Below are 12,426 nucleotides of genomic sequence, written 5' to 3' on the forward strand. Positions count from 1 at the left end.
CACGACACGAATAAATAAGAGTAAATGAAACTAAAACTCGGCAGGAAGAAGCCGCTCAGCTGAGTGGAGCTTCAGGTGCGGAAGAACGAGTTCAAAACCAAACACACGATTCTCATGCTGAGTCAAATTAAAGTATGAGAGAGTCAGTTACTTTTACTGTCAACCTTTTGACTTCTTCTTTTCCTTCTAATGCCAAAATAAAAGCGACAGAAGAAGAAGAGACGTCTAAATGATGAGATGTAATTGTGGGAGAGTAAACGCGACATGTGACTTACCTGTGAGGTGACAGTGAGCTCCTTTCTGCCTCCTCCTCTCGTCTCTCAGCCTCCGGCTCAACACCTCCACCACGCCTTTCTTGGTCACATGGAGGATCCCCAGGTTACTGAAGCTACAGGAAGTGACATCACAGTCAGGATATTTCCTTATGTCACATGTTACGTCATCACATAAACCAGCTTTGTGTCATTTCAGATGAACTGTACAAAAACATTATTTATTTTTCATTGCAGATTTTATCAGTGCTTTTTCTTAATTTCCAGTTGTAGCATTTATTTTGTTTACTTACATGTATACTTTTTTCAGCTCAGCTCATATATATATATATATTTATTTTATATAAAGTCTTTATTTTCTATGTTTATTTATTTTCATGTATTAAGTTAAATCCATTTCATCCTATAATTCAGTCTAATTTAATCTTGTTCTCTGATATCTTGTTCAAGGACACATTGAGAGGAAATAATTATTTTATAATAACGTTTGTTAATCTTTAACCAGCTTTCAATCAAAATGTGAGGATTTCTCAGTAAATTAGTGACAAAGCTTTGCTCCTCTGTTCCCTGTTGATATTTTGTAAAGTTTGAATTTTCATGACTGTGACTCACTTCTTTAATAAACTTCCCCTTGACGGTTGTTGTTACAGCTTTCTAGTATACATAGTGTGTATAATAACCTCATTATATTATTATACTGTGTATAATCTTTTTATTTCATTATTTATCATTGTTATGAATTATTTCATGGATTTATTCGTTTGTCTCTTTTCTTTTTTTTCCACGTATCTTTTGCTCTGGGCTTTCAACTTATGTGTTTTCTGGCCTTGGAAGCTGAATTTTCTAAAGAAAATTCAGACTTCCTCTTTGGAGTTTTTCTCTAGAAGGAATGACGAGGACTAAAACCATGAAGACTTTCCTCCCTGACTCCTGGTTACTGTTTGTTTAGTGGTGAATGAGGAGCTTCAGGGGATTCTGCTGCTGTACACAGCGTTTATTATCACAGTGTTGGTGAAGATGCAGCGACGTGATTGGATACTGACGAGGCGGTGAGGTCGTTGGGGCCGACGTCGAGCATGCAGGTGCCGTTCTCCGTGCAGTGACGTCCCACCAGACTGTGGGCGTGAACACGAGGAGGATCAGAGTGGGTCACCAGCTGGACCTCCACCCGGGCGTGGCCCCCGTAGTTATTAACCTGAGACAGACAGACATGAACAGCACTAACAGAATTAACAGAGTCCGAATGAAACAAAGGACTTTTTATTCACTTCAAGCGTTGTTGACATGTTGTCAGAGCGTTGTTGACATGTCAGTGTTGTTGACATGTTGTCAGAGCGTTGTTGACATGTTGTCAGAACGTTGTCAAAGCGTTGTTGACATGTCAGAATGTTGTTGACATGATTAAGCGTTGTCAGAGCGTTGTTGACATGTTGTCAGAACGTTGTTGACATGTTGTCAGAACTTGTCAAAGCGTTGTTGACATGTTGTCAAAATGTTGTTGACATGTTGTCAAAGCTTTGTCAGAATGTTGACATGTTGTTTAAGCGTTGTCAGAGCGTTGTTCACATGTCAGAGCGTTGTCAGAATGTTGTTGACATGTTGTCAAAGCTTTGTCAGAATGTTGACATGTTGTTTAAGCGTTGTCAGAATGTTGTTGACATGTTGTCAAAGCTTTGTCAGAATGTTGACATGTTGTTTAAGCGTTGTCAGAATGTTGTTGACATGTTGTCAAAGCTTTGTCAGAACATTGTCAAAGCGTTGTCAGAGCGTTGTCAGGGTGTTACCCACCTTCACGGTCGGGTAGGTTCTCCTGTTCTTCTCGCTGGAGGCCCCTGGGAGCCCACCGTGGGACGGACCCTCACACTCATAACGGAAGCGAAAGCCCCTCTGTGAACACACACACGTTTCCCATGATGCTCTCTGTTTGTTACAAACTCCACCGCTTGTTGTGTTTTCAGCATCAGGGCTGCATCTCATGCTCCTCTCACACTTTAAAAAGTTAGGATAGATTGTGATCATCAGTGTGTTTTAGGAATGTATGTACCCATTTAAATATTTTTACACAATATTCATATTTTTATATCATGAATTCATTATTATTGTTTTTATCTTATATTATTGTGTGTTCCAATGTATTTCTTTTTAAATACATTAAATACATAGTCTGATTGTTTATTTGAAATGTTTTAATCCAGGTTGAACCAACTTAGTGTTGATAAATAAAGTTTATTGTTGTTGTTGTTGTTGTTGTTGTTGTGTGGAACATCGCCTGCTGTTATTTTACAAGTTATCACATCTGTTTTTCACCTCTGAGCAGAAATAAGAACACAGTCACAGGAAGTCAGCTGCAGTAATATTCAGTTTGTACATCCACTGATTGCGTAAACCTGGTTCTTCTTTTGTCTTCATACCAGAACTGACTGATTTGCATACAGACAGTCAGAGGCCTCAGAGTCACATGACCTTTAGCTGCAGAAACTCCCTGACTTCCTGTATCCACTCAGTCCCATGTTGTTAAATGACAGTTGGGAAAACCCTACTGGATTAAAGGAAGTGACGGTTACAGTAACATGTGGATCAGCCTGAACCTGAGTGTGTGTGTGTGTGTGTGTGTGTGTGTGTTTATTTATATATATACTTTGCATATCATTACATAATAATACTGTACTACTACCTTTTGCTATTATTGTGCTCTATATTATTATATTATAAGCTTTATCATAGTATTCACATTGATTTCAATTACATATACTTGTATTGTATTATAACTGTATAGTGTGTATATGACATATACTACACATCATTATATTTTTTATATATATTGTACTTATTAGTCATACCTAACCCTATATACTTTCACGACATGTATATTAATTTCTATTGTACTACTTTACCTCTTCTGCACAATTAATTTATATAGCCTATTTAAATGTCAGTCCTTCACTTCTTTAATCCCTAATTTTATTTTCTTAAATCATTTAAAAAGAGTTCTTATCTGTTTTCTTACTTCTCAGTGTGTCTCTGAACTGTGAACTCCCCTCAGTGATCAATAAAGTTTTACCTTCTTCTGTCTCATCTTAAAAAACCTTAAAAAAAAATCTTAACAACTGCCACCCTCCATCTTTAGTTTCTTCTGTTTGTTTAAAAACGGATCGTATTGAGCCTATATTAACAAAAGAACGTCTAATTGCACTAATTAAGCACAACTTTACTTTTGATGTTGATACAGTTTTTGTTTTTCACCACAGTAAACCCAGTTTAATGGTTCAAGGGTTGTGGCAGCAGCAGAAGGTACAGAACATATTCCAGTGCAGACCAGAGAAACCAGCTCTACTTGTCAGCGTAAGGACCCAGTTTTAACTTTCTGATTTTAAACAAGTTGCTGAACAAGAGTTTTGTAGGACAATCTGGTATCTAACAAAACTCCAAATGCGGTGGGGCCAATGGCACAAGATGGTGTCATCAGCATAAAAGTGGACATTGCAATGCTCAGTTAATTAGAATAATTATTGTTAATGTATGGAGTAAATAGCAGGGGGCCTAATGCTGATCCCCGTGGGGCGCCTTTATCAACACAACACATACTTTAAGACTCTCATTCAGAGGTTTCAGAAAATTTTAAATGTTCAACCCCTCAACTCTATCAACTCTACGTCTGTTCGATTCCTTCCTATTTGGTGCTTTTAGCCCAGCCGGTCCACAAACTCAACGTACTGTTGAAAGTCACTTTGTACAGTTAGAGTAGAAACTACATGCCAACAATGTAGACGTGAATTTGCAAGTTTGTACAGAAATATTAGCTTCACCTGTTTGGGCTCCTCGATGATTTGAATGTAAGGACCATGAGCTGAAACACAAACAAGAGTTCAGTTAATGACACACAGAAACTGCCTGAAATCCAGTGGTCACGATGACTGATGGTTTTGGGATGTCACCATCCACTTTCACTATTTCACCAGCTACAGGACTTCTTACACCTAGTATGAGGGTAGATTAAGGTGTTTTCCCAATCAGTAAGCTCTAGCCTCCAAGGTACTGTTCATTTACATTTGTGGACAGATGTGGTCTCTGTTTCTTGTAACAAGAGGAGAATACTAGAAAGTCCACATTGGGGTTCCCGAGTACTGATGGGTGCTGCTGCTTTTGAGAAAATTGTAGGTCTGATTTCAATAATTCTGGAAAAAGGCTCTGAAATGTCTCGTTACAGACATTACATCAAGGTTCCAGGTGTCGGGGCGCCCCCGTAGCGTAGGCCATGGGCTAAGACCATGGGCTACACTGTCCCTGGGTCGAGTCTGGACGGGGATCTTTGTTGCATCCGTAATATCCTCCACTGTCTGTCTGTAATAAAGGCACAAACATGCCCAAAATAAAACTATGCAGCTACCAAGATAAGGTTCTAGAGGGACTCGAGGACTGGACAGAGGTTTGCAGAAGTCTACAAGAGGTTCTAGAAAGTGAGAACCCCTTTTAGAAGTCAGAATAGGTTCATGAGTACTTGCAGACTAGGTCTAGATTTTAACTGGAGCTTCAATGTCTCACAGCTTGTTTTTAAGTGTAAGAAAAAGGTTCTGCGTGAACCTAAAAGGTAAATGTCTTCTGGTATTTTAGGAGTACTGTTATACAGGGTTTTTCAGGCACAACAGGACTGGATCACCAGTGCGGTGTGAGAGCTGAGTCACCTGTTTGGGGTACTGACTGATGAACTGAATTGGAATCAGGTCTGTCTGCGTACCTGTCTCAGGTATGTAGGGTTCAGTCTTTATGTCCACTGGAGGAATGTAGTCGTACTGCATCAAATTCATCTGCAGCTGAAGAAGAAGAAGAAAGCGTTTTTCAGTTTGCACACGAACATCGAGCTATTAATCATCACTATAAAATGACACGTCTCTGGTATCAGGTATTGAAATGATGAGCTGATTGATCCGATAGTTGATTGTATGAATCATTTCTTCAGTAAAAAAAACCAAACATGATCTGTTTCCAGAGATTTGCTGCTTTTCTAATAATCAGAACTGAATCAAATAAGACTGAAGGAAGTGTTTTTCACAATGTTAGTCAGATGCTAACTTTAACTAACTTTAATTAGCACTCGATTTTTACACCTTTCTGATGACTGTATTCATCTGTGGAAGGAAAATAACACTGACATGGGCTCGAATGATGAACAATAAGATTGTGAAATAATTATTTTTAATACAATCTAAAGGAATGAGAGGAATGTGATATCCTCAAGACATTAAAGTTATTTTCTCTGTTAGCTCACATTAACTTCTCTTATTAACTGTTAGCTTTGTGTTGTTTTGTCTGAAACCTTTTCTGCTGCCACCTCAGACATGTCTCTCCTGTGAAAGAGGTTCAGATCTCTTCCCTGGTTAAGAAATGAGCCTGTGGTTGAATATCAGCCTTCGTACACTTGTGAAAAACGCCGTATTTAGTAGAAAGGTTTGTTAAAGTTACAGGAAGACAAACTGAGGTTGAGATGCAGGAAACAGTTTGAAACTCAAAGTTCCCACACAGGTCGACTTTGAAGTTAAACATGCAAATCAGTTTTACTCTGCATCATTAAAATACAGACTTCTGCAGAAATTGGAAATTCTTCTTTTTGCATTCGTCGGCTTTGAGCTTTCTGTTTGATAGTAAACGGAAACTGTTACAGAACTTTATGATTGTGTTGGCTCACTCAGTTTATCTTCATCACTTCAATAAACTCTCGATGTCCGTCTGCCAGTAAACGGACCGACGGTTCACCTGACAGCCTGCTGCCTGACTTCAGCATTCATTTGATTTTATTTACACGTTCTGAACCAAATGTGACTCCCAGAGGACGTCTGCAGCGGCAGGCCAAGGAGGCCTGGCTGAGACGGAAGGCTGACGTAAAACCACAGACTTTATAGATTCTACTATTACTACTATCTAGTGTTTTTAAATTATTTCTGAACATCAGTTCACAAGATATATTTTTTATATCACTAACAATAAAAAAAACAACACTGCTGCCAGGCAACATGACATCCATCCGCCACCAATACAAATAAACTCAAATCAATATATTATCCTTTTTATCCATCTTGCTGTGTGGAAATCATTTCTCAGTAGTAGAAAATCTTTCTGACCCCAACTTGAGCCCTTAAACAGGAAACACTACAATCAATAAACTGATCAATTATCTGAAGAGGTCGTTCACTATCAGGTGAAGGATTGAATAGAGAAGGACTCACGTCGTTGTCGTAGACGTTGATGAACTGAGCTTCAGTCATCCTGCAGCACAGACAGACAGGCAGAGAGACAGACAGAGGCTTTAGAGTTCACACACACACACAGGAGGTACAGTTTGTGAAGTGAAGTCCCGACGCGACGAACGAGGAAACAACAAATAAACAAAGTCAACGAAAAAAAATCAGCAGCAGTTTCACTTTCACATGACGGACGAGAGAGGCTCAAATACAGCACCTCTCTGTCTCTCTCTCTCTCTCTCTCTCTCTCTCTACCCCCTCCCCTCCTCTCGGCCTGTTTTCAGTCACTTCCTGGAAGTGGCCGAGCGGAGGAAAACCCCCAGAATTCCAGATCAGCCCTGAGGGGGCGGGGCTGCTGCAGCTGATGTCACTCTGCTGCTGCTGGTAGAGAGAGCTCTCTCTGAAGGGAACCAGGAAGCTGCTCTTTAAAGAAAGAGAAGAAGTGTTTGTCCTCTGCTGACAGGAAGTGTTTCCATGCTTCAGGAAACAAGTGTGCCCCCCCCCCCCCCGACAGCCCCCATCCACAAGCAGCTGCTTAGCTTAGCTTAGCTTAGCGTAAAGACTGGAATCAGGGGGAAACAGTTAGTCTGGCTCTGTTTTTGTTTCATATGCTGAAAACTGAAACAAGGTTTTCAACATTTAACATCTCCACAACCAAAACATAGCATGCTAATGTTAGCATGTAGCTCAAAGCAGTCTGTACAATTTCCCCCCGGGGATCAATAAAGTATTTCTGATTCTGATTCTGATTCTGATCCGCAGACCTGTGAAGACAGCGTCACATGGACAAGTTCTTCTAAGTCCTGCACAGACAGACTCCTCTCATATACTCTAAAGGTGAAAATCTGAGTGTCGTCTGTGTACGTTAAAGATATTTGAATGTTTTCAACAATCTGAGAAAATGCAGACGAGCGTGATAATGACAGCCGAAGACGAACATCTGGGACATTTTAAAGACTACAAATATAAAATACTCAACAAAATGAAGATAATGCGAGAAGAAAACAAACTGCAGGAGAATTAAAGGACAAAGCCGTGAATAAATCCCCTCCAGCAGACACGAACCTGATGTTTCATGCTCAGACCTCCAGCCTCTCCTTACTTCCTCTTTGCCCGTCTTTCTGTCTCTTTGGTGGTTTTTGGTTCGTCAGTTTGACTTCCTGTCTCTCCTCAGCTCTACAACACCAGAAAAACCCGCTTCGCTGCAGAATCTGACTCAGATCTGATCTGAATTGCTGAATCGTCCCCCGGCGGAGGGACGGCCTCCCCAACGAGGGCAGCCAATCGGATCACGGCAGACACGGCCTTCATTAACATAAACCCACAGCAGGTACAGTAAGAGCGAGGCAGTCAGAGGAGAGAAAACCCGAGGGGGAAGTCTGGGGTTCGGGGTATTTCTGGGTGACCTCTGACCTCTGCAGGAATCCACTGAGGTGATTTTACGGTTGTGTTTCCTTGAAACAGCTCGGCCTCATGTTGCTGTTAACCTGTTTACTCATCTGCCACAAAGTCCCCCTGAACACCTGAGAGAAAGTGACCAAATCCACCTCCCACAAAGACGGACACACCTCTAAGACCTTCTTTATTTCAGGACAACGCAGGCGACTTAAGAATACTCCATTACAAGTAAAAGTACTTCAGTAAAAGTACTTTGAGGGTCAAAAGTGAAACAACCAGAAGTTCCTGTTTGCACTGTAACCATGGAAACTGACATCAGTTTGATACTGAAGGAAACCTCTCAGCATGATGATGACGAGGAGAGACACGAAGGTAGAAGGACTGGACTCAGACAGGAAGTGTGTGCAACATGAAACAAAGGCTCTGAGTCCCCTACAGGACAGGAACCATCACAGTCCCTGTACACTCACTGAACACTCACTTCAAAACCTCGACAAGAAGCCGGAGTGGAAAACATTACACGTGTCAGACAGTTTGTCAACATGAGAACAGACTGCAGATCAGTTGACTGTACTGTCTTATCCCACTGAGACAAAGTGTCTCTGTTGAAGCTGAACTGGACACATCCCGTTTATTTAGAGTTCCTTTAAAGGACGGGTTCATGAGCTCTCAGCTCTGTCCTCTGTCTGTCTTCTGTCTGTCCTCAGTCTGTCCTCTGTCTGTCCAATTCTGCATGTTTAATCATACGTTGATTTCAGAGTGAGCCCTGAACACAATGCTGAGACGCTGACCGTCTTAAACCTGCGAGCAACAACAGTCTCCAGTTAAACTTCTGGAAACACAACGACGGTCCTCAAACATTCTTCACGTTCATTCATTAAAACTCGGCTGACGTGATGTCGGGGGTCCATGTTTTGTTTGTCTCACATACATTCCTCCTACTGGTGTCACAGTGTTCCTCTGATCTACAGGTGGCGATGATGAGCCAAGATACGCGGCAACGCACCAACAAAGGCAGTGAAGAAGAAGAATGCTTGCTAGCAAACATGGATGTAAACAATTGAGCTTTAAAACTTTTAATAAAAATCGACTTTGCAAATGTTTTATGAGGAAGGAAACGCTCGTTAGATAAACACGATGAGCTCTGGTGAGAAACTCTGAATGTAAACAAAACTTTTGTTTGTTTACTAGAAACCTCCATAGGGGCGCTTTAATATCTGAGATCTGTGACATCGCTGCAGATAAGTCTGACGGACAGGGACGGGACGGACACACATGAGGCTGCTGGAGGACGAAGACTTCCCCTCAGTGACGTCTCCATGTCTCCATCAGAATCATTTCTTTGGAAATAAACAGTGAGATGAACCTCACCACAAACAAACCACATTATTAACACATAAAGAATCCCTACCTCAGAGCTCCGGCCATGATGATGAAGGTGATGATGATGATGATGATGATGATGATGATGAAGGCTCAGCTCCCTGCAGGAGAAGGCTGATCTGTTCTTCCTCCCTCTAGGATTTTTCTGCAGACGCCAAATCAGGAGTTAATCACCACTCACCGCTCAGTGTGTGTGTGTGTGTGTGTGTGTGATGGAGTCATATCTAAATACATCAGTGGGAATTTCCACTCCTCTTCCTCCTCCTCCTCCTCCTCTTATTTGTGGACAATCCTCAATTTCCAGCCCGACTGAACAAACAACAAACTGCTGCTTCTGTTAAAGGAACAGTTCAACAGGTTTCAGTCTCCTCTCTGTGGTTAGCCTAGCTTAGCACAAACACTGGAAGTGGGGGGGAACCGTTAGCCTAGCTCCATCAAAAGAAAGCAATCCTCCTTCCAACAAGTCCAAAAGTCTGGTCACACTCCTGCTCCCCAGGGGCCAAATCTCAATCAATCCCAACTAGAAGCCCACCTACTGGCCTTTTCTGAGGCTTTCAAACACATCTCATGGTCTTCATCAGTGGATGGAGTTTGCTCAGTATTCATACCAGCCAATGAGCTTTCAGCAGATCTATGAAGCTGGTGAAAGGACCTTGAGTTGGGATTGTTTTGACTAACTTGTGGTGTCAGAAGGAGAGATTGTGTCGGGTTTCATTTAGTTAAAACTCTTTGAAGGTGGTTCCTCTGTGCAGCTGCAGCGACATGTCAGTTAATCATAAAAGTGAAATCATATAAAAAGCTGAACACTCAGTAAACACAAACAGGAACAACACAGAAACCTGAATTAGTTCAACCACGAGGAATTATCCCAAACTGAGAAGCAGCTGACTGTAGAATAAAAACAGGATCGAGTTTAATAAAACCAAAATAAAAGTTAAAGGAACGGTTCTTCCTGCAGCAGCAGAGTTTCTTCTGTTACACAATCTGATCAAACGTTTTCATCTCACTTCTGTTCAATAACTTCTGTTTTTCTTTCAACAAACACACATTTGATTCACTGATCCAGTTTTTATGTTCAGAATAGAAAGAATCAGCTGCTGCTCTGCACACAAACCGGACGCGACGTCTCACTTTGAGTTGAGCGCATTTAAAGCAGCAACACCTTCAACAAACTGCTCGTGTTAGAGACAGCAGGCTGAGGAGCAACATGTCCTCCTTTTCTCTGCTCTAAAAGTGACAGATTTACACTTCTGAAGCTCTGAAGGTGGAAACGAGCAGATGTGTTTCTGTGATATCGATTTCGTTATTGATTAACTGAAGAGTTAATCAATAACCTGCCTGTGAATCAGCAGCAGTTCGTGTTGAAACGAGCAGAAATAAAGAGTTTAAAGGTGAGTTTTACCTGCCGCAGCTCAGTCTGTCTGTCCGTCTGATCCCTGAAAACACAAGCTGGATGAACGTCACAGCAGCAGCCTGGGCCAACTTCCTGTTTGTGCTTTTCAGAATAAAATCAATTAGCGGGGGAACGACGTTTGTTTCTCTTCCTGCTTTATTAGTTTCAGTCTGATATTCGTAGTTCTCTGGATTATTGTCACATAATTGGTTGGAAAATCTGCTGTGAATTAAAAGTTGTATTTTTCCCTTCAATGTTTAATGTATTTATTTAAATTAAAAGTAAATTCATTTTAAAGTTCCACAGTTTTCTGTTTTGGTTTTGGACACATTACAAAAGCATCATCATCCTGTCTTTTCTTTTTTTTCATTCACATTTTTACATTTTCAATGTTATTTATTTCATTTTTATTCACTTTTTACTTTATAATTATTGTTGTGTATTTAACCTTCCAGTGACATATTAACATGTCCAGTATATTCAAAGATGAGATGGGGGGGAAAGTTTAAAGGGGGGGGGGGGGGGGCAAATATACCAAACGCAAAGTAACTGTTAAAAAGATATTTTATATTTGAAACTAATTTGTCTCCAAATGAAAGTTTTAGTTTCTGTTTTCAGTATCTATTAGTATTTTAATTGCTCGGTTTTCTGCACCGCTAGTTGAGTAAATAAACGCTTTTAATTTGAAGGTCCACTCTTGAAACAGGAAGTCGTATCCCCGCTGTCCCCCACGAGCCTCACGCACCTCGGCAGTGTTGTCATGGTAACCAGCAGCAGTCAGTCAAGAGTGGAAAGCCCCGGAGCTGGAGGGGAATTCCGGTGCCACGTGGCCAATACAGCCCACTGATTGGTGGAAGGAGGAGGAGAGCCCCGCCCACCTGAGGGACACGGAAGCCCACGAGACAAAAACAGAGACAACAAAAAAACAAATAACAAAGCTCACACAAGTTTTAATACTTTGATTTAAAATTAGAAGACCAACGTGACAGATTCTGTTAATAATGAGCTGCTAATTAATAAACATAATAAATACATAAATAAAAGCATAAGAGAGTTTATTAATAGAAAATAGGACCTGTATGAATTCAGTCTGACCAGGAAAAGTTTAAAAATGATGAACTATGATTAAATAAATGACTAAAATACAAATTCTCTTATAGTCAGTACTATTATTATCAGTACTAATTATTATTATTAGAGACAGTGTCAGAGTTTTTACTATCTAATCATTTTTAATTAGTATGTGTTTCTTACGGATGCTGAGTCATGAGTATAATGAGCATGTTGATTTAGTCTAAAGTGCGACTAGAAGAAGATCTACTTTTAACATTTCACTCAAAATAAACGTATTTTTATGACTTTGTATCTCAAAATATTCACAACTAAAATTCTGAGCTACAAATTTAAAAGTGCAAACACACAAAGTCATTTCAACTCAGTGCCATCGTTAACTAAGTCACTGTCAGCAGCTTCAGTCCGTTTCCTCTCTGACGGCTGTGATTGGCTGCGGTCAGAGGTGACACGCCTTCAACCACATCCCACAGTGACGTCACGGAGTCCTGCAGTACACCTCTGTGTGTGTGTGTGTGTGTGTGTGTGTGTGCGCAGTACCGTCACTCCTGGCGACACTGCCTCGACTTGAAGCCGTCTATGTTTTAAAACAGTGAAACACCTGAACGTGAAGATGAGTCTCTTCTTCTTCGTCCTCTCTTCAGCTGACAAACATCAAATCTGCATCGCAGCT

The 12,426-nt window shown here is 40.8% G+C and overlaps 1 protein-coding gene across 2 annotated transcripts in view; it reads right to left on the bottom strand.

The window, feature by feature from the left end:
* Nucleotides 1-10,716, bottom strand: part of nfkb2 (nuclear factor of kappa light polypeptide gene enhancer in B-cells 2 (p49/p100)) — a 29,763-nt gene extending 19,047 nt beyond the window's left edge. For both annotated transcript variants that reach the window (XM_070915677.1, XM_070915676.1), the window contains exons 1-8: nt 10,692-10,716; nt 9,318-9,434; nt 6,494-6,533; nt 5,008-5,083; nt 4,079-4,119; nt 2,061-2,159; nt 1,316-1,467; nt 276-388 (exon numbers count right to left, since the gene is read on the bottom strand). In XM_070915677.1, the coding sequence (XP_070771778.1) occupies nt 276-388; nt 1,316-1,467; nt 2,061-2,159; nt 4,079-4,119; nt 5,008-5,083; nt 6,494-6,533; nt 9,318-9,334 (538 nt within the window). In that variant the 5' untranslated portion in view covers nt 9,335-9,434; nt 10,692-10,716. The remainder of the gene's footprint in view (nt 1-275; nt 389-1,315; nt 1,468-2,060; nt 2,160-4,078; nt 4,120-5,007; nt 5,084-6,493; nt 6,534-9,317; nt 9,435-10,691) is intronic.
* Nucleotides 10,717-12,426: the final 1,710 nt, after the last annotated feature.

This window comes from Enoplosus armatus, chromosome 12 (genome assembly GCF_043641665.1).
Source record: "Enoplosus armatus isolate fEnoArm2 chromosome 12, fEnoArm2.hap1, whole genome shotgun sequence".
Classification (NCBI taxonomy): domain Eukaryota; kingdom Metazoa; phylum Chordata; class Actinopteri; order Centrarchiformes; family Enoplosidae; genus Enoplosus; species Enoplosus armatus.